This window comes from Globicephala melas, chromosome 10 (assembly GCF_963455315.2).
Source record: "Globicephala melas chromosome 10, mGloMel1.2, whole genome shotgun sequence".
Classification (NCBI taxonomy): domain Eukaryota; kingdom Metazoa; phylum Chordata; class Mammalia; order Artiodactyla; family Delphinidae; genus Globicephala; species Globicephala melas.
Genome location: NC_083323.1, coordinates 100,679,661 through 100,700,956, shown reverse-complemented (window position 1 = coordinate 100,700,956; position 21,296 = coordinate 100,679,661). Strand labels below are relative to the sequence as shown.

The window sequence follows — 21,296 nt, the reverse complement described above, 5'->3', positions numbered from 1 at the left end:
AGATGTGTCTTTGAAAACGGCAAAAGGTTTGAAACATGAAAAAAACAGTGGGAATCATTTAAAAAATAAAATGTGATCATTTCCTCTTAGTTTTACAACTCAGAAATCTGTTGTCAATTTTCCTTTAAGCATGCATTACCACTCCAGCAAAACAAAACATCTCCTATCTCTTGACCCAGATATGGAGACAAATATTCTGTACTCAAAGTTGTAAGGAGATAGGAAACAGAGTTTAGAACAAAATGAATCTTGAAATCTGAACTACAGAGCTGCTAACTGCATTTTGCCTATTTACTCCTTATTCAGTTAAAACCTATCCTATTGTATTCGGTACAAGGAATCCTACTCGAATAGAGAGCAGAGTGTGTGGGCCCCGCCACTGAGGGAAGAAACCTCCTGCTGAGCCCACCTCTTCACGGCCATGAGAGCAGCTTAAGGCTGGAGGTATTGCAAGGACCTGCTTCAGTATCTGGAAACTTGTAAAATCGAGGAAAATAAGGTCATTCACCAACAAGAAGGCAGACAAGTGAGTACAGACGAAGACAGTGCACATCAATGGGCAGTAAGCGGAGAAAACGCTGCATGAGGCGCCGAAGCCATCAGGCGCTGACGAGTGGAGGGGACAGGAGGGGACGCATAGCGTGCACCCTGGGGGGACGGGCGGACGAGGCACAGGGAGGTAGCCAGTGGCACGTGTCCCGCAGCTCTTCTTCCTTGCTCTTTCAATAGATGAGAAAGCACCTTCGATTTAGTTCTTGGCTTGAGGCTTGCCTTTCCACAATAAACCATTTACTGTATTTTAGCAAACCATGCAGTGGGTTAAATATTTGTGTGTGTATATATTTTACAGGACTTCCCCACAGTGAAGCTCCAGGGCTATACACTGATGAATTACAAATTATGAGGAAGAAAGTCTGGGCATGGGAAAGAAAATAAGGCAAAAGAGGGAGAAGAGAGGTTCACACTCTTTGAACAGGCCAGGCAACTGAAGGCAGACGCTGAATTTCAAAGGAAAACCAGGTAGGCAGTTGGCCACAGCGAAGACGGTGGCCTCCACCCTGCCGTGCCCGTACACACACACACGCTGCGGCTGACGACACCTGCTCCGCCCAGTCCTCTGAGCTCTGGCACCTGAAGTGCTCGGGCTGCGTTAGGGCTGCAGCCAAGCACTTCTCAGCACTGTTACACCTTCACAAGACAGAGGGATGGATGTGAAAAGCAGCAACACGCTTGTTGCCTGCCGTGTGGAACACAGTAATGACCTTATCAGGACGGTTCATTTTCTCCTCTCTCTAGCCACTGGGAGTAGAAGGAAGGCCAGCCCGAGCTGTGCCGGGTGCACAAAAGGAACCTCCTGACCTGGCCAGGATCTCGGTAAGTAACCAAGGATGCCAGTCTAGATCACAGGGAGCCCACCCAATCGCTCCGCCTTGCAGGCCACAGGACGACAGAGGAGCAAGGAGCCGAGTACGCTTATCTGGTGACCAGGAGATTCGACAGCTTATCTGTACAAGGGCTCCCAAGCGGAGGCCAGGCTCTGGGGGAGACTCCCCTGTGATTGGCAGTTATTTCAAGGCTGGGTTAAGAGCAGGTGTGTGTGCGTGTACACACGGAGAAGCTGGAGGAGCAGACACGGGCAACTGGCCACTAGTCACATCATGACTGCAGCTCCAGCATCACATCCCGCAGCACAGACTGCAGACACGCAGCATCTCCAGCTGAAACTTGCAACGGCTGCAGCTCCAGTCACTGTGTGTCCACAGGCTTTGGCTTCTCATCACACAGTGCTTCACAGGCACCTGGCCTTGGGGGTGCAGGTGGGAGGGAGGGGTTCCCTGTCACCTGGAAGGCAGGGCAAGATAGACATGTACCCGTAGCTGTGTGTACACATCAGAGACGGGTATCTGTGCTACTAGAGAAAGGCTACACACAGGAATTGAATCTCTTAATGCTGATGTAGGAAACAGAACACGACCTGTGACAGGCTGAAACACCTGTGAGTGTGTATAAGGAGGCCCATGTATACGCCTGCAGTGGCGAGAGGGGGCCGGCAGGGTGGGAAGAAAGATCTGTGCAGAATGGCCCTTAGCCCGCAATTCAGCTTCAGGATAGCTTAGCACTCTGCTTAACTGGGAGGATGGAAATGTTTCAGAATATCATAAAAGAGCCCTTCAAGAACAGAAACCAGTACCAGGGCAGGGGGCACCAAGGGCATCTCCTTCACTCACTCCGGGCTGAACTCGTGCTGCCTTCTGGGGGCTGGCCTGGTGCGCCCCACCTCCACCCGCTGCTCTTCTTGTGCCCACGCCCCCCCTTCTCCATCTCTCCTCCTGACCCACCCACATGAAGAATCTTCATTTCCACTCCACACTCACACCAGAACTGTCGTATATCTAAGAATCTAAGAGGGATCTTGGGTGCTCTGACAGAGCTGTCCTTGCTGGATTCATGTCTGCCACAGTCAATCAGGAAATCATATTGCAAAAGCAAATTCTTTCTGAAAATTTTATACACCATGAACAAAACCCATGGATTAACGACTTCCAGACATCACCCCTTCCACCTTGGGAGTAATCCAGGCTTTGGGTGGAAGAAAAAGATTTGGGAAAAACAAAAATTAGGAAGACTGTTTTTCTCTACCCATTTTCTTTATTTGGGAATAAAACCTTCACACAATCACTGAACTAATCTCTCTTCCCCCTACTTCTGAAAGTTAAAATTCCTTAGCGTGGCACAAACTCTGATAGACATCACCATTTCAATGTTTCTAGCTGCTGAGGTTTAAGCAAAGGTTTACTATCGGAGGATACAACAGTGACTATGACAAAAGACTTCAGCTCAGGAATACCAGAAGTCCTACAAACTGTGGCTGATATTATATAGGGTAACCAGCCAGGGTAATTCAAGATTCAATAATCTGGGGCCCACCAAGCCCTTCTCCGGAAGAAGGGCCCCTGTGCCCTGATTCCCCGATCCCCCTGATCCAACACAGGGCTCAGTAAGTGCTGACTGAAGATCAATTCTGAAGTGTAGGGTCAGAGCAGGGCGGTCCCACTGGGATGCGAGATACAGAACGCTGAGAATGAGCAAACCCACACATTCCGATTGAGCCGAGAGACCGAGGGAAAAACTGCAGAGTACGGCAAGGAAAAAATGGGGTGCGGGGCAGTCCAAGGGGAAAGTTCCAAGGAACCAGAAATGGGGGTACATCTAGACGGAAGCACGTGAGGCTACCTGATGTAACAAAGAATGAGCAGCTTCTGGTACAGTTGTAAAGTGACCTGATAGCGGGGGAAAAAAGTTAAGTTTGTGCAGAATCTTCGTATTGGTTTTATCTACCAGGCTCTAGTCCCACCTTTTAGTACTCATAAGAAACCTATCATGCACATGGACCCACATCCAAATTTTGTAGCAATTTCAGTGAGGGAATACAAAGGATAGAGACCATGTTTCTGATAGAATCAGAGGACCTAACACTTTATGGGTGTTTAGAAAACAGAAAACAACGGACAAGTGACACAGAAACTCCCAACTCTAGAAAGCAAGCAAAGAAGAAAAGGGAGAGGAGCACGTAGAAACACCTTTCTTCCCCACGTTAATCTGTCCCTGTTATTAGTGCTTTCCCTGGTTCCCTCCAGGGAGCATACTTTTGGTGTTGTGGACTTGAACAGCAACGAACAGGAGGAAAAGCGCTCTCTGTGCTTTAAGCAAACTGCCCAAATGTACGCGTCACACAAGTTGGGGGGACTCTTCATACTCAGTTGCCTTGTGGGCTCTAGCAGCTATAACCTTCTTATATATGAGATGCTACTGCTGACAAGAAATAGAAACATGGGGAGCAAAGTCTCTGCCATCTTATTCATCTACGCAGTAACAGCTCATGACACTTGGTCTGATATGTTTCTGTCATTTGTCTAGCAAGCCATCCACATATCATTCCCCAGATGTGCCATTTCAAAGCACAGTGCAGAGTCATCCTATAGTGGGCACGTGTGTTTCAGACTATCCTGTGAGTCCGGTGAGGCACGTTCTATGTACCTGGAGGTTTTCAGCTTTCCCTGACTCCATTACCTTGCCTGTCTCAATGATCATACATTTCTGTGCACGAGAATAAAGCAACAGGTTCACGTGTTAAGACACACTCGTACGTTTATGTGAACGCGCGCACACACACACACAAACGGAATGTGGTCTGACTGGGAGGGCCCAGGCTCCTCTGAACTGGAACTCCTGCATCTTAGCATCTCTTGCATCAACGACAACTTGTACGTTCCAGGGAAGCACGGTTGTTTGCCCAGCTGCTTGTCTTACCTATGATTAGGTTAGTTGCTTCCCTCATGGAAAATTTTTGTTAGTTAGCCACGGAATTCACTGAGGTGGTCCTCAGCATCTCATGATCTTAACTAGGAATTTTATCTACTTGAACACTTCTCTGGCAAGAGCAGCTGTGGCATCTCACACCTTATAGCACCACATGTTAAGCAGACACAGTGGTGTCCTTCTTTAGTGCCAGGGAAGGCCATGTGACTGGCTGTGGCCAGGGCCACGGCCACGGCCACTAACATGATCATTCAAACACCGCAGCCATATGCATGCAGGCCCTTGGCTGGTGATTATGTTAACTACTGGGCATCTAGCTTCAGAAACTGTGGTGAAAAAAGGCTTTTTTACCCAGAGGCTACCCTTAACAGAGACAGATTTGTATCAGTCATGTTGTGTGCTACAATATCTTTGCACTGCATTGATGACTGTGCAACACTGCAAAGCCACAAAGCAGTTAACAGCATGGGCTCTGGAGACAGACTGGCTTACCTCTGGGGCCTGCAACCTTCTAGCTATGAGACCTGGGACAAATTACTCTGAGGACAGTATACCTTATGAGACTGTAATAACCCACGTGTCCATCACACGGTAAGCTTCTTCAGTAATTAGTGACCATTGTTATTTCCAAGAACCTGTTTTACCATCTGTAAAATGGGAATGACCATTCTCATCCGTGTGAGGATTTGAGCACATGTAAAATGCAAGGTACTCTTGATAACTCCAGCTGACATTCTGACCCCGAGGACACCTTAACCCCATCATTTGCACTGAGCTCCACCAATGACCGGATGGCTACAAAATGGCACATGAAGAGATGAGAAGCACAAAGAAGAACTGGAAAAGCGACACAACAGACCAGAGGTCAGTAAATAAACGACAGTCCATGGACCAAATCCGGCATCACTGCCTGTTTTTGTACAGTCCATCACTAAGAATGGTTTTTCAAATGGTTGGAAAAAAAATCAAAAGGGTATTTGGTGACATGTGGAGATTATCTGAAAATCAAATTTCAGTGCCCATAAATAAAGTTATATCAATCATAGTCATATTAACCTTCACTCATTTACATATTGTCTGAGGCTGCTTTCCCACTGCAGAGCAGAGCTGAATAGTTTTGACAAAGAGTAAAGTTCACAAAGTATAAAACATTTACTATCTGGACCTTTATAAAAAGGTCTGCCAATCTCTACAGTGGACCTATTCCAGATAACAGGGTAACTATACTATTAGGGAGGAGATGCTTATAATTTTCTTACAGATTACTTAAGAAATAAATAATAATTACTGTTAAAAAATTCAATTCACAACGAATAGTACTTGTATTAATAGTAATATCAACACAAAACAAAACATTGGCTAAATAGAAAACTGGATTTGGCAATGGGCATAAAAAGAAAATTCACAGTTGCAGGACGTTCTAATTAGTAAAATTTGATCTGGACAAAATCCTTGATTGATAAATAAAGTCATTATAAAGTTTAAATATGGAAAAGAATTGATACTAAAATGATTCAGTAAAATAATATGGAAAAAGATGGACATTTTCAACCTCACGCCTGGAAAACTGATAAAGAAACTGAATTAACTTAGTTTCAGTTCCAGCAAATATTCAGTGAAAATCCCTTGACATTGGTAATAACCTGATTTAGATGTTTGTGAACAGATCAAATGTTTCTACTGAGTCAAATATTCTCAAGGTTAAACAAGGATAAAACACTAAGTATATCATTCTGAGCACAGAGGAAGTTATTTTAGTGATCATCGAGGTCATCGACACCTGCCTCCTTGCCCCACTTTCTAAACGAAAAATTCAACGCCCGGGGAGGTGACCCGGGCCGTGAATGTGGCTGGACCGAAGTCACTCGGCGTCCAAGTGTCATAGCCACCATGGAACACATGGGCTCGTGCAGGGCTGTTTATGTGAACAGTGCCTGTAGGCAAGTTACCGTTCTGAATCACAGTGGGGCTTCCGGGCTGCGTTCTCTGCCTGGGACGTTTCTGAGAACCAAGCTTCCCGGTGATGAGCACACTGGCGATCCTCCTCCATCCCGTCCACCGCCGTGGCATCCAGGCCACATGGCCTCCTCCAGGACAGAGCCAGAAGCTCTGACATCCCTCCCGCCCACCCTCCACAGGTCGCCACGGCACACGAAGGTCATCGTGATCCACCCACGCTGGCGGCACCAGCCGTGTGGCTTGTCACCCTGCCCCAACACCTGTGGAGGTTGGCAGTAAGTCCACATGTGCTTTGACATGCCTCCCCTCAAAAAGTAAAGCCTAAGATGCTCTGGTCCGTTCAGCACAGACGGGCTCAGTGCCTCGCGCTGAAGGAACAGAACACAGTAGAGGTGGTGGTGTGTGACTTCCGATAATGGGTCATAAAAGTCACTGTGGCTTCCTCCTTGCTCCCTTCTCTTGAATCACCCATTTTGGGTCCGGATGGTGAGGAACTGAAGGCTCCTGCCAGTATGAGCTGTGGGTGAGCATCCTGGAATGGACGCTCCGTCCCCACCAAGCTTTGGACAACTACAGACCCAGCTGACATCCTCACTGCAACCGCGGAGACACTCACGCAAGAGCTACCCAGCCAAGCTGCTTCCGAATTCATGACCTGCAGAAACCACTGACCTAACAGGGGTGCATTGCTTTCAACGCTGCCAAGCTTTGGGGTAATGTGTTATGCAGAAATAGAGAATTAATTCACACTCTAAGCAGTATCCACAGGGAGCTACTGAGAGTCCAACAGATTTACAGTATATCTGCTGGGCAATCGCCTACTGCTCCTTCAAGATGCGGCACAATGTAACCTCCTGTGTGAGCCCTTGAGCCTCCGGTGCAGACCTGGGTTTTCCTATGGCACCTCGTATTCTTTTTTCTGTTGGAGAAAATCTGTCCTTTAGTATTTGTTTTATAGTCTTGAAACATGTATTTCAACCCAGGTACCTAGTGCAGTGTAGGTACATAGTAGACTCCCAATAAATATTTTTGAGTTAATTTTCTCATTTCAGTCAGTTTTAAACCAAACAATAAAAACTTCAAACTGCACTTACGGACTTATTCTGTATGACCTCAGGACCCAGGTGTCAGTAATGGACTGCAGAGAATGTGCATTTTAGTTTGTAAAAATATGAAGTCAGGGATAAACACTCTGGTTCAATTCTGGAGGATGTAACAGTGTGAATACTAGATTTCAAATAGTGACCCATCAACAAAATGACTGTGAGAATCTGAACATTTACGATTTTTTCATTTAATACCCAAAGTGCCAAAAGAAAAATCTGAATAACTTATTTTATATTCACGTGAAAAGGAACCCAGACAGTGTAACAGCTTTTGGGGTTTGCCAAATCCCTCCTCATGCAGAAAGTCTGTGATTCTAGTCTTGAAGAAGAGAGAGAGGTAGATGTTCAGTGTTGACTATCTTTCAATGAAAAGAAATGAAGTCTTGCTAACAAGTGGTTTGCCTTAAAACCTGAATTTTCACCGCAAAGAACCAGCCATCTGTTTTGAATATTATAAAGACTAAGCCTCTATTTGTGCTCCCCTTTGATCTCCTAGGATAACAGGAAGACAGTGATACAGTCCAGCTACACCTCAATCAAGTGTGCGCACTTAATTTATCCCAGAAACGCTGACTGACAGATCCAGCTGGAAACTGTAGTCTCGTCATCCCAGGATCAGGAAGAAGGAGGCAGACACATCAAGGGAGAATAGCTTTTTGTTTTGGTTGATGATGCATTTTTGTGTCCCAGAAAATATTCCTTTAACCCAAAACAGACAGTAACCCTAAAGACAGAGAGAATGTATAGAAAATAACAAATTAGGGAGAAGCTGAGGACAAGTTAATGAAAGAAATACTGCAGAACCCTATTGTAACAAGACTGTTGTTAAATAGTTCAGATAAAATGTGAGTCAAATCATATCCTCCAAAACATAACTCTATAGAATAAAAATGTGATACAGTAGGCAAGTGTTAGGCCTATCTTCCAAAACTGGTATTAAAAGGGGTCCCACCACATGTTAACCGAGGGGTGGCTGGTAAACCTGACAATGTATTCTAGAAGGTGGACTGGGAAGCCGGCAGTCCATGCCATAACCGTGTCAGGTTACAGGATAACCTGTTAGGGTACAGAGTAGATTAAAAGATGAAAATATCTACTACGAATGCATAAAATACATGCAACTTTCCTTTAGGGTAAAAGTTCACCAGTTTTTATTTCGAAAACGATTTATTGGGCTCCGTAGGGTCCCCCCATTTTCAGGGGACTGTGAAAAACAATTAGGATGTGAAGAGTTTTATTTTGCATGAAGTACAAGGATATTTTTATTGTCCAGGAGGAATGTCTGAGTCACGAGCGATACGACACACAGGAGGAAGCCCGCACTTCCTTATTAGTCAAATGCTGGTAATTGTTAAGGTAAGAACCCATGCCTCTGAGAGCTTATGTTCCAGAGATGTCTAAAACACTGCAATTTTCAGTCTAAGAAATACATCAAGTGAGTCACAGGACAATGTCACCTTAAATCATTCAGCAGAAACTACAAAAATGTAGGATGTACCTGTGGAACACTGTTAACTCTGTCTTAAAAATACACTGAGAGGGGCTTCCCTGGTGGCGCAGTGGTTGAGAGTCCGCCTGCCGATGCAGGGGACGCGGGTTCGTGCCCCGGTCCGGGAAGATCCCACGTGCCGCGGAGCGGCTGGGCCCGTGAGCCATGGCCGCTGAGCCTGTGCGTCCGGAGCCTGTGCTCCGCAACGGGAGAGGCCACGGCAGTGAGAGGCCCGCGTACTGCAAAAAACAAAACAAAACAAAACAACAACAAAAAAAAACACTGAGAGAAAGACCTCTCCCCCAGATTACTCACAACCCACTCACGTGGCCTAAGAAGAGGTCCTTGCCTCACTGAGCTCGTGTGATCACCAAGCCTGTCAAGAATCACTTACAGCCACCGTGCAGGGGTGGTGCTCCTGCTTCTTTCTACGGCCTGAAAATAACCCTCAGGTTAGAAAACTTCAGAAGAAAGCGTCACCTGCCGCCAAGGGTGCTTCTTAAAGGTGATTAGGTCTGACAACGTCTGTGGCTGACCTCCCGCACAGATACCTGGGAGAGGTGTCTACACTGTTGCTCAGGCAGTACTGGTGACATCATTGATGATTCAGTAAAGAAGACATTTCTTTTGCTGCAGGAAAAATTAATTACTAGGATTGTGGGTTACTTGTGCAATGGGAGGAATGTTACTATATTAGGAGAGAGGAGAAATCTATAAAGTGAAGAGGAGCATCAAAGAATCTTGTAAATATTCAAGGATTTTTACCACAATCACTACCAATGTCACACAGTCCTTTACTGAGCATTTCCTGTGTGCCAGGCAGAGGGCTAAGTGCACTGAATACATTAGTACATGTAATCCTCCCAAGAACCTTCACTATAGGTTTTATTACTGCCATTTAACAAACGAGGAACCTGATGCTTAGAGAACAGGTCGAGTGACTTGTGGGAAATTACACAGCCACCGAGCTGGACTCAAATCACATCTGGAGCCAAAGCATGCTATTTACCACCAAACTAAATGGCCATAAAGTAATATAACTGCCGTATAGGGGACACAGGAGAAAACATGCTTTGTCAGTTTCACAGGTAGGACGTGATAGGAGAAAATAAAAGAGACAGGATAAATAAAATCAGAAACCAAAGAGGAGACGTTACAACTGATACCAGACCAATGCAAAGAATCATGAGGCTACTACGAACAGTTATATGCCAACAATTTGGACAGCCTAGAAGAACTGGATTAATTCCTAGAAACATACAACCTACCAAGACTGAATCATGAAGAAACAGAAAATTTGAACAGACCAATAACAAGTAAGGGAACTGAATCAGTAATTAAAAACCTCCCAAGAAAGAAAAGCTGAGGACCAGCTGGTTTCATCAGTGAATTCTACCAAATATTTAAAGAATTAACACCAATCTTTTAAAAACTCTTCCAAAAAAGTGTAAGAGGAGAGAACTCTTCCAAGTTCATTTTACAATGCCAGCATTACCTGATATCAAAACCAGAAAAAGATGCCACAAGAAAAGAAAATTACATGCCAGTATCTCTGATGAACATAGACGGAAAAATTCTCAACAAAATATTAGCAAACCAAATTCAACAATACATTAAAAGGATTATATACCATGATCAAGTGGGGTTTATTCCAGAGATGCAAGGATGGTTCAACATCTGCAAATCAATCAATGGGACATACCACATTAACAAAATGAAGGACAAAAATCACATAGTCATCTCAATAGGTGCAGAAAAAGCATCTGACAAAATTTAACATCCACTTATTAAAGAAAAAAAACTCAACAAAGCAGTAACAGAGGGAACATTCCTCAACATAAAAAAGGCAATATAATGACAAGTCCACAGCTAACATAATACTCAATGGTGAAAAGCTGAGGGCTTTTCCTCTAAGATCAGGAACAAGACAAAGATGTCCACTCTCACCATTCTTATTCAACATGGTATTGGGAGTCCTAGCCAGAGCAGTTAGACAAGAAAAAGAAATAAAAGGCAGCCAAATAGAAATGGAAGAAGTAAAACTATCACTGTTTGCAGATGACATGATATTATATGCAGAAAACCATAAAGACTCTGTCAAAAAACTGTTAGAACTTATAAAAGAATTCAGTAATATTGCAGAATACAAAATTAATACACAAAATCAGTTGCATTTCTATACACTAATAACACAGTATCAAAAAGAGAAATTAAGAAAACAATCTCATTTACAATTGTATCAGAAAGAATAAAATACCTAGGAATAAATGTAACCAAGGAGGTAAAAGACCTGTTCCTTGAAAACGGTAAGACATTGATAAAAGAAATTGAAGAAGACACAAATAAATGGAAAGATAGCCTGTGCTCATGGATCTAAGGAATTAATACTGTTAAAATGTTCATACTACCCAAAGAAATATACAGATTCAATGCAATCCCTATCAAAATTCCAATGGCATTTTTCACAGAAATAGAACAAAGAGTCGTAAAATTTGTATGAAACCATAAAAGACCCCCAAATAGCCAAAGAAATCTTGAGAAAGAAGAACGAAACTCGAGGCATTATGCTCCCTGATTTCAAATATATTTCAAAGCTATAGTAATTAAAACAGTATGGTACTGGCATAAAAAGAGACATATAGATCAATGGAACAGAATAGACAGCCCAGAAATAAACCCATGGATATACTGGTCAATTAATTTATGACAAAGGAGCCAAGAATATACAATGGAGAAAGGACAGTCTTTTCAATAAATGGTACTGGAAAACTGGACAGTTACATGCAAAAGAATAAAACTGGACCAAAATCTTACACCATACACAAAAATTAACTCAAAAAGGATGAAAGCCTTGAATGTGAGACCTGAAACCATAAAACTCCTATAAGAAAACATAGGTGGTAAGCTCCTTGACATAGATCTTGGGGATGAATTTTTGAATCTGACACCAAAAGCACAAGCAACAAAAGCAAAAATAAACTAGTGGGACTACATCAAACTAAAAAGCTTCTTCACAGCAAAGGAAACCATCAACAAAATGAAGACAACCTAGTGAATGGGAGAAAATATTTGCAAATCATATATCTGATAAGGGGCTAATATCCAAAATTTATAAAGAAGTCATACAACTCAATAGCAAAAAATTCAACTAAAAGTGGGCAGAAGATCTAAATAGACATTTTTCCAAAAAGACATACAGATGGCCAACAGGTACATGAAAAGGCACTCAACATAACTAATCATGAGGGAAATGCAAATCAAAACCACAATGAAATCACCTCACACTTGTTGGTTATTACCAAAAAGACAAGTGATAAGTGATGGTGAGGATGTGGAGAAAAGGGAACTCTTGTGCACTGTTGGTGGGAATGTAAATTGATGCAGCCACTATGGAAAACAGCATGGAGATTCCTCAAAAATTCAAAATAGAACTACCATATGATCCTGTAATTCCACTTCTGAGTATATATCCAAAGGAAATAAAATCACTATCTTGAAAAGATATCTGCACGCCTGTGTTCCTTGCAGTGTTATTTATAACAGCGAAGACACACAGACAACCTAACTGTCCACTGATGGATAAAGAAAAATGTGGTGTATATACAGTTACCCTTGAAAAATGCAGGGGTTAGGGGCACTGACCCTCTGAAGAGCCAAAAATCTGTGTATAACTTATAGTTGGCCTTTTGTTCTGTGGTGCCTCTGTATCCATCGTTCCATAACTGCAGATTCAACCCACTGCCCATTGTGTAGGACTATACTATTTACTATTGCCAAAAAAAAAAAATCTATGTATAAGTGGACCTGTGCAGTTCAAACCTGTGTTGTTGAAGGGCCAACTGTACACACACACACACACACACACACACACACACACAGTAATATTATTCAGCCAATAAAAAAGAAGAAAATCCTGCCATTTGTGACAACATGGATGGACCTTGAGGGTATTATGCTTAGTGAAATAAGTCAGACAAAGAAAAAGACAAATACTCTACAATCTCACTTACACATGGAACCTAGAAAAACCAAACTCATAGATACAGGGAACACATCTGGCAGTTGTCCGTGGTGGGGTTTGGGGGTGGGTAAAACGGTTGAGGGGGTCAAAAGGTGTAAACTTCCAGTTATATGGTAAACACGCCTTGGGGACAGAAGGCACGGCGTCTATTGTATATCTGAAAGTTATTAAAAGAGTAGACCTTAAAGTTCTCATCACAAGAAAAGAAACTGTAATTATGTGAGGTGACAGATGTTAACGAAACTCACTGTGGTGATCATTTGGCAATATATACACATACCAAATCATTATGTTGTGCATCTTGGATTAATACAATGCTATTTATCACTTATATCTCAAGAAATGGGGGGGAGGGGGTTGCCACATAGAGAATGAGCTTTGGTTTAAATAAACGTCAGGAGAATAGTCAAAATGTAGGCAAAGATCATTGAAGTCAGGTGCTTGTGAAGCTCCCATTCTTCTATTACCTCTCTACCGAAACCATTCTACACTGTGTGTGCAACCAGATGATTATTTTCTCTTATGATTTAACTTGGAGTACCTCCTCACTATATTATTATAAGGTTCTTTTTCTTTTTCTTCCTTCAGTGTTAAATATCACAAGCCTAGGGCCAATGCACAGTTAACCTGGGAGGTTACTAACTTCCTAAAGTAAATACCTTTTTATCCATAGCATCTCATCCTCTATGACAGGGATCCCCAACCCCTGGGCCACGGACCGCTACTGGTCATGGCCTGTTAGGAACCGCGCCGCATAGCAGGAGGGGAGTGGCGGGCAAGCGAGCGAAGCTTCATCTGTATTTACAGCCGCTCCCCATCGCTCGCATTACCGCCTGAGCTCCACCTCCTGTCAGATCAGCTGCGGCATTAGATTCTCATAGGAGCGCGAACCCTACTGTGAACTGCGCATGCGAGGGATCTAGGTTGCATGCTCCTTATGAGAATCTAATGCCTGATGACCTGAGGCGGAGCTGAGGTGCTGATGCTAGCGCTGGGGAGCGGCTGCAAATGCAGATCATCATTAGCACAGGTTTGACTGCACAGAGACCATAATAAATCAATTGCTTGCAGACTCATTTCAAAACCCTATCAGTGAGTGGCAAGTGAAAACAAGCTCCCACTGACTCTGCATTATGGTGAGTTGTATAATTATTTCATTATATATCACAATGTAATAATAACAGAAATAACAATAAAGTAGAAATAAATAATAGAAATAATAATAAAATGCACAATAAATGTACTGTGCTTGAATCATCCCGAAACCATCCCCCCACTCCCCAACCCCTGGTCCGGGGAAAAACTTCCTTCCACAAAACCGGTCCCTGGTGCCAAAAAGGTTGGGGACCGCTGCTCTGCGAGATGTCTAAAATAACAGCATAAAAAAGAAACATATTCTTTTATCTATAAAGGAAATGATGTTATCTGGCAATCTGCTCTCCAGAAAACTCTAGAAAGTCAATATTCAATAAGTATTAATTGAATGCCTGTTATTGCCAGACAAGACAGAGTGACTTTTCGTGTTAGTTTACACTGCTCCTTGTTGACTTAAGACTAATAAAGTAGATTTGAAGACAAAGAATATTCCTGGAAAATAAAGAGGGATATCTCATAATGACAGGGAGGTCAGTTTATCAAGAGTATACAACAATCAAAAATGGGTGTGCAAATAATAACAGAGCTTCAAAATACATGAAGCAAAAATTGAGAATTCAAAGGACAAATAGAATAATTCCAATTATACCTGGAGATTTTAATACTCCTCTCTCAGCATTTAATAGACTGCCCCCCACCCCCCTGCCAATTTTTAGTAAAGTCATAGGAGATCTGAACAACCCTGTCAGCCACCTGGACCTATCAATATTTACAGAAGACTGTGTGCAATAACTAAAGAATATCATTCTTTTCAAGAGCTCATGGTAAGTTCACCAAGATGATCATTTTCTGGGCCATAAAGCATAAGTCTGAGAAATGGTTACATCTAGTAAGGCTCATACTTTGCTGGTACACATGGTGTTTTCAAAAATTTTTACACAAAAAACATTATTTATGTTCTTAAGTTTGATAAGGCAAATCATCAACTTCAAAAGCTTGAAATTTTGTTAAGAAAATCTGTTCTCTGTAGAATTAGCAAGTAAAGTGGATTAGCAAGTCAAGACTTGGGCAATGTTTAGGGATCACTCATGCATTTCTTTAGGTAAAACCTTTATAATATAATTATATTCACAGCACATTTTAGAAAACTTGAAATACTCTACCACAGAAACTCCAGCTGTGGCCAGCTAATTGCAACTGCACTTTGTTAAACCAATGACTGTTAATATTTTAGTGCAGTAAGATCAATAGTGCAATAATTAAAAAAAAATTGGTAGCATCTGAACACTTGTTAGGAGTTAGATTCTATTGTGGGAGAAGAGAGAGGAGAACGGAGACTCAGGAACAAGGTCATGTGAAGGTGGCTCATTTCTCAGTCTCCTGGTGAGGTTACCTATGGGCCGTGTTTCCTATGACACCAGCGGGGCTGGGCTTCCTGCTGAGGCCTGCACAGAAGCTCCTGTGTTCTGCTAGAACAGACAAGGCAGCTTCACACTGGTGGAGGAGCCTGCTGAACTGCATTCAGCTCCTGCGCGGCCCCAACAGGCTGCACGATGCCCAGCTCCACCGCCCCCCCCCCCAGCGTGTAGTGTAGATAAAGAGAACAGCACACGGACTTGCTCAGCTGCAGCTCTGTCTGGCATGCGGGGTTCAAAGAGCTTTTTCTTTAATTGGAGTATAATTGCTTTACAAGGTTGCGTTAGTTTCTGCCGCACAGCGAAGTGAATCAGCTTTAGGTAGACACATATCCCCTCCCCCTTGGGCCTCCCTCCCACGCCCGCCATCCCACCCATCTAGGTCCCCAGTGAGCACCAAGCTGCGCTCCCTGTGCTATACGGCAGGTTCCCACTGGCTACCTGTTTTACACATGGTAGTGCATTTATGTCAAACCTAATCTCCCAATTCATCCCACACCCCTTTCCCCACCCCCTGTGTCCACACGCCCGTCCTCTACTTCTGTGCAGATGGACCTAGAGTCTGTCATACAGAGTGAAGTAAGTCAGAAAGAGAAAAGCAAATACTGTATATTAATGCACGTATGTGGAATCTAGAAAAATGGTACGGATGAACCTCTCTGCAGGGCAGGAACAGAGACCCAAAGAGCTCTGTGGTTGGCAGCACGCATCTCAGCTCCTTTCACAGGCTCGGGATAAAGCCACATGGAAAGTTTCCCGTCTTCACAGTGCACGCCTCTTTCCACAACTTACCTCACTGTTCTCCTCGGCTGTGTTTGCAGCGAGAGGTCTACACGACCCTCATCATTTTAAGGAGGGTGACACCAAGACACAGACTCTTCAGGAAGAAACAACTCCAGAAGAGTGAGATCGCCAATAAGCACGGGCAGTGAATCCAGGGGTGCAAGGCCACCAATACGTGTGAACTTACTCATCATAATTATTATTTTTTCTAAGAAAAGGATTTCCTCAGTCAAACCTCCAGGGCATGGGATCAAAGAGAGATACTGACACAGCTGGACTATATTTTCTAGCCAATTGGCCTGGAAGGGAGAATCTAGACAGTGTCCTGGCAACCGTTTAACACGGCAGCAGTCCATAAAAGAGGGAAAAAGAACTCTGTAGACCGACTTTTCAAAAAGCCTTCTTTTGCTTCTTTATTTCTCTTTATTTATAAGGACAGTTTGGGGGTAATATCCAAGCTCTAGGGGTTGTCCAGGGTAGGCACTCTGGAAGAATTACTGACCCTGAGAATGCAGAGCATTCTTCTATAGACAGAAACTAAAGGTTTTAGTCCACAGTACAGGTTTTTTTTTTTTTTTTTAAGACTATATACTTTAACTTATCATAAAAAGTATATCCCAAACCTACTGGCAGAGTATCTGATCAATTTTCTATTTCCAGTTTGATGTAAGTCACTATAAACCTTACCAGGACACTGTAATATCATGCTAGACAGAGTAGTTTATAAATAAAATAACGACACGAGAAATTTATCAATAGTTACATGCCCTGGAAGTTCTCCCAAAAATGCATAAAAGAAACTATAAAAGTGACTATTAACACACAACAAGAAAAAAAAGCCAAAACCCCAAAGCCCACTATGTCAGAAGCATAGCAATACACACGGGAATCAGGTGAAATGAGAAGGCAGAGAGCAACCAAGGATTTAGTGAGTTAAAGAGAAACAAGCGTGAGATGATCGTGTGAAAAAAAGTGACGGCAAACAAACAGCACGCATGTCTGTAGTTAAGGAGAGCCTTTCTCACCGTGCTGAACAAATGGCTGCCCTAGGAGCACGTGGACGGCTATGCCCATATGCCCTCCTCCTCGTCCTACGGGACGGCAGAGACCCCAGAGCAGCGTGGGAACGAAAAGAGCTGGTTAGTATTCAAAACAGAGACACAAGCACACTGTAGCAGCAGCAAACAGTCTCTAACCTCCTGACCCTTTTTACATGAGGCTCTGACTCGTAATTAGTTTGTCACTGTACTTCCAGCCTTCCGACCTCTCCGAGACGCTCTCTCTATCCACTGCTGGATCTGGGCAACATTATCAAGTGAGAGGCTTTTCTTTATTTTTTGCCTTTTCCTCAACCTTTCCCCATTCCTGTTTGCCTCCCACTACTGTGAGGTATCCAATTCCTTGTATGTATGAGCGAAACCTGTTTCAAGGAAAGGATCTAGTACTCGTCTTACACACACTGGCATAAACTTAATGCCAGGTATCAAGAAGCAGGCAGAACAAGCAAAGTGATGTCTGGCAGAGGGACAGACTGCTGACATCAGGCAGACGGCTCTCCATTCTGCCTGCATCAAAGATTGTACTGCTTTCCCTCTAAAATATAAGGCCTGCCGCAACTGGCTAGGAAATGTCATCAAACCATGACTATACCTTCTGAACTTAGAACAAAATTGCATTTTCGATATTATTGCTGCTTTCACCTGCAATATTTCTTTTTCTTCTCCTAAGACAAAGTTATGCTATCGTTTGGAGGAGACGCTCAGTGGGGGAGTTTTCTTTGACTCTTCAGTCATATGGATGTAATTACTTAACTATTATTTTTCTCCCTCAGCCGTATATTTTAAGATTGAGTGTGATGGAGATGTTGAAATCTGACTTTTGGCAATGGGATATGAGGTAATCTGTTCACTACTCTCCCCCATCCATCATATTCAAGATCTTGGGAGAGTTTCCTTCTTCCAAAAAAACTGGCATTGAATATGGTTCCCCTTCAGGCTGACTCATCACTGCCTCTTTTGCATTGATGAGAAATTGAAGGCAACAATTTAAGAATGACATAGATGGAGGGATCCACCAAGGAAATGGGAGCGAAGAAACTAAGTTTCAATCTTCACGTCTACTAGGTGATGAGCAGAGATCTTAAAATTTGCAGTTAATATTCAATAGTTATTACCGTTACATTGCACTGTGTGTGCCTCACTGAGCTTACAAGGAGAGTTTTGTTTTTCTACTGAGGCAGGACAGTTTCTTAAATAAGAAAAGCAGGACAGTTACAAATTAGTGAGTATCTCTGAGAAGATTAAATTTTTTTCTCATCTCAAGGATTCTTTAGTGTCCTCAAATCTGCTGAGTATCTCCTCTTAAAATATCAGAATCATGTACCACCTTCCTCTACAGAAACTGACTCTGTGTTAAAAAAAAAAAAAAAAGTTTTCAGAAACTGATTATTTTTATTTTTCTAACTTGTACCCCAGAATCTGTAATGTGCTAGTACAAAATATATCAAAATAAAAGCATACTGGTTTTCACAAGACAATCAGAAGCAGTCTTACCTGGTCTGGGGAGGGTTTATGATTGGTTTGACTGGAGTGGGAGGATCTGAAGTGGTCGTCCTCATAATTGTCGGCCATGAGCTTCATCCGATTTTGTGTCTAAGAGGAAATGATGCATAAGGTTAAATTTAGGTAAAATTTCTGTGACACACTGCAAAGTAACAAGTGCCTTAAGAACGTCCTAAGAAAGGATAAAACGAATGCTGTCCGAAATAAAATAAGTTAAACATAGGATTTCTGAGGATATTGGGGGAAGAAAGTTTAGACACTATTATGGACTGAACTGGGTCCCCTCAAAATTCATGTTGAGGCCCTGACCCCCAAGCCGACTGTGTCTGCAGACAGCCTTTAGGAGATAAATTAGGGTTCAGCGAGGTCATAAGGTGGGGCCCTAATCTGATGGGACTGCGGTCCTGTAAGAAGAGGAAGCGGGAGATGAGTCCCCCTGCCGCGTGGGGACACGGTGAGGAGGAGGCCTCCGTGAGCCAGGAAGAGGGCTCTTCCAGGAACCAAGGCAGCTGGCACCTTGATCTGGGACTTCCCAGCCTCCGGAATGGTGAGAAAATAAATTTCTGTTGTTTAAGTCACTCAGTCTATGGTACTTTGTTATGGCAGCCCGAGCAGGCTAAGACAAGCACCTAAATTTCCACAGGAATTCTGGAGGGAGGAGTAACCTCCCTAAATTAAGCACTTTATTGCAGTGCTTGTTTTTATTTTTTAAAATAAGGGTTGGATTATACTACATATAGGATAGAACTCTGCTAACTCTATTTTTTCACTTCATGATATCAATATATAGGACCCATCTTTCCAGGTTACCATAAAATTACTCACCTTTTTTAACAACTATTCCATTTGGGGGGGCGATGTTATATAACATACAGACCATAAATATTGGGGGAAAAGTTATCATTATCTGTAAATGAAATCATTATATACCTAGAAAATCCAAGAGAATCAATTGAAAAATGATTACAATTTACAATAAAGTTCAGCAAGGTGATCAGACAGAAGCTATATATTAAAATTCAACAGCTTTTCTTTACACCACCAATAAACAATTCAGGTTTTGGAAATGAACTGAAGATTCTGAAATCCTTCTTTTCAACCCTAGACCAGAAGAGGATTATTATCCCACTGCCTCTTCTCCATGTTCACCAAAATGGAGGACTGGATTGGTAATTCTGTGTGCTTGGTTAATTTAAAACCCAGGTGAATGTAATATATATATATATGCATAAAACATTTTAGAGGATTCCCTTTGCAAAGCAAGCAATTCAGAAAATGCACGGTACAAACACTATGCATAAAATCAAACAGCAATATTGTTAAAACCTGAAGTTTTAAAAGCATTAAATATACATTTGTTAACATTATATGATTCAAAAATGTTCACTGTAGATAATCTAAAACACAAAAAAAGAAAAACTACCTGTAAATCCCTCTCACCAGTGATAATCATTGTTAATGTTTAGGTGCACCTGTTCAGCCTCTTCCCTATGAACATAAAAAGTAGCATGCTTTTCCGATTTATTCTCTATTTCTGCTATGATATGGTATTTTTTAAATTGCTATATCTTATGGTATATTTTGATATCTGGTAGGACATGTTGTCCTTCTCTACCAATTCTGCTTTGTCAAAATCTGATTGACACATTTTCTTTTCTAGATGAATTTAAAACATTTTGTCTAGATCCATAAAAAAGTTTAGAGATTTTTCTTCGGTATTTTTTCACATAATGATGCCTGAGCAAGAGTAGGGCCAAAGTGCCTGGGCCCGAATTCTAGTTCTGCCTCTTACCAGCTAGCTCAGCTGGGGCAAGCTACTCGGAGCCTCAGTTTCCTCACCTTTAAAATGAGAATAGCAATACCTTCTCCCCATAAGACTGTTGTTAGGATTAAACGAGTTAATACAAGCTCTTAGAAAGGTGCGTGGCATACAATCGACACCCAATAAATTTCAGCTGTCACCATCGTTACGAACATTTCTTTTCATGGCATTACGTATCACTCTAAAACCTAACCCTAACTGGCTGCATGGTATTCAGTTGAAGAGATGTTTAACAAGTCCCACATTGCCGGGCATTTGGGCTCTTTACATTTTCACCTAGTAATATATGAACATTTCTAAGCCAGTTCCTCCCTCCAGGATATAATGACAGCAGAAGAAATACTTATCAAGAAATTGTCTGTGATATCAAATTTCTCTTTTCTGAGATGACTTACAGGGACCTTGAAAATATGTAGGGCACTCTTTCTTATGTCGAGCCGTACTTATGACAAATGGAGAGTCGTCTGCAAGGCAGCTCTGGGGAAGCATGAGGGAGAGAGCAAAGGGCAAAGGGGCGCACCGGAAAGTGACAACATGCTGCACCTCACTCACTTTCACGTGGGTAAGAAACACTTCCCCGGGGACTTTAACAGGACCCTGCAGCAAAAGTACACGTGGATAGTTATTATCTTAGAGCATGACACGCAGTCTTAACGCCTGATACCGAGTGTGAGTTTAAAATCTTAGAGAAGAACTAATAAAGCACATGCAAATCCACTTTCAAG

General features: G+C 42.5%; 1 protein-coding gene across 28 annotated transcripts in view; it reads right to left on the bottom strand.

Annotated features, from left to right (window-relative positions):
• The window catches only part of ERC1 (ELKS/RAB6-interacting/CAST family member 1), a 394,021-nt gene that overhangs the window by 40,354 nt on the left and 332,371 nt on the right, over positions 1-21,296 (bottom strand). For 22 of the 28 annotated variants that reach the window (XR_009565564.1, XM_030834798.2, XM_030834806.2 and 19 more), the window contains one exon: positions 18,741-18,839. Coding sequence is in view for 27 of the 28 variants with exons in the window: in XM_030834798.2 (XP_030690658.1) it covers positions 18,741-18,839 (99 nt within the window). In the remaining variant the exon portion in view is untranslated. Of the gene's footprint in view, positions 1-17,213; positions 17,280-18,740; positions 18,840-21,296 lie in introns of all 28 variants that reach the window. The other 6 variants (XM_060306583.1, XM_060306586.1, XM_060306584.1 and 3 more) reach the window with 1 other exon arrangement.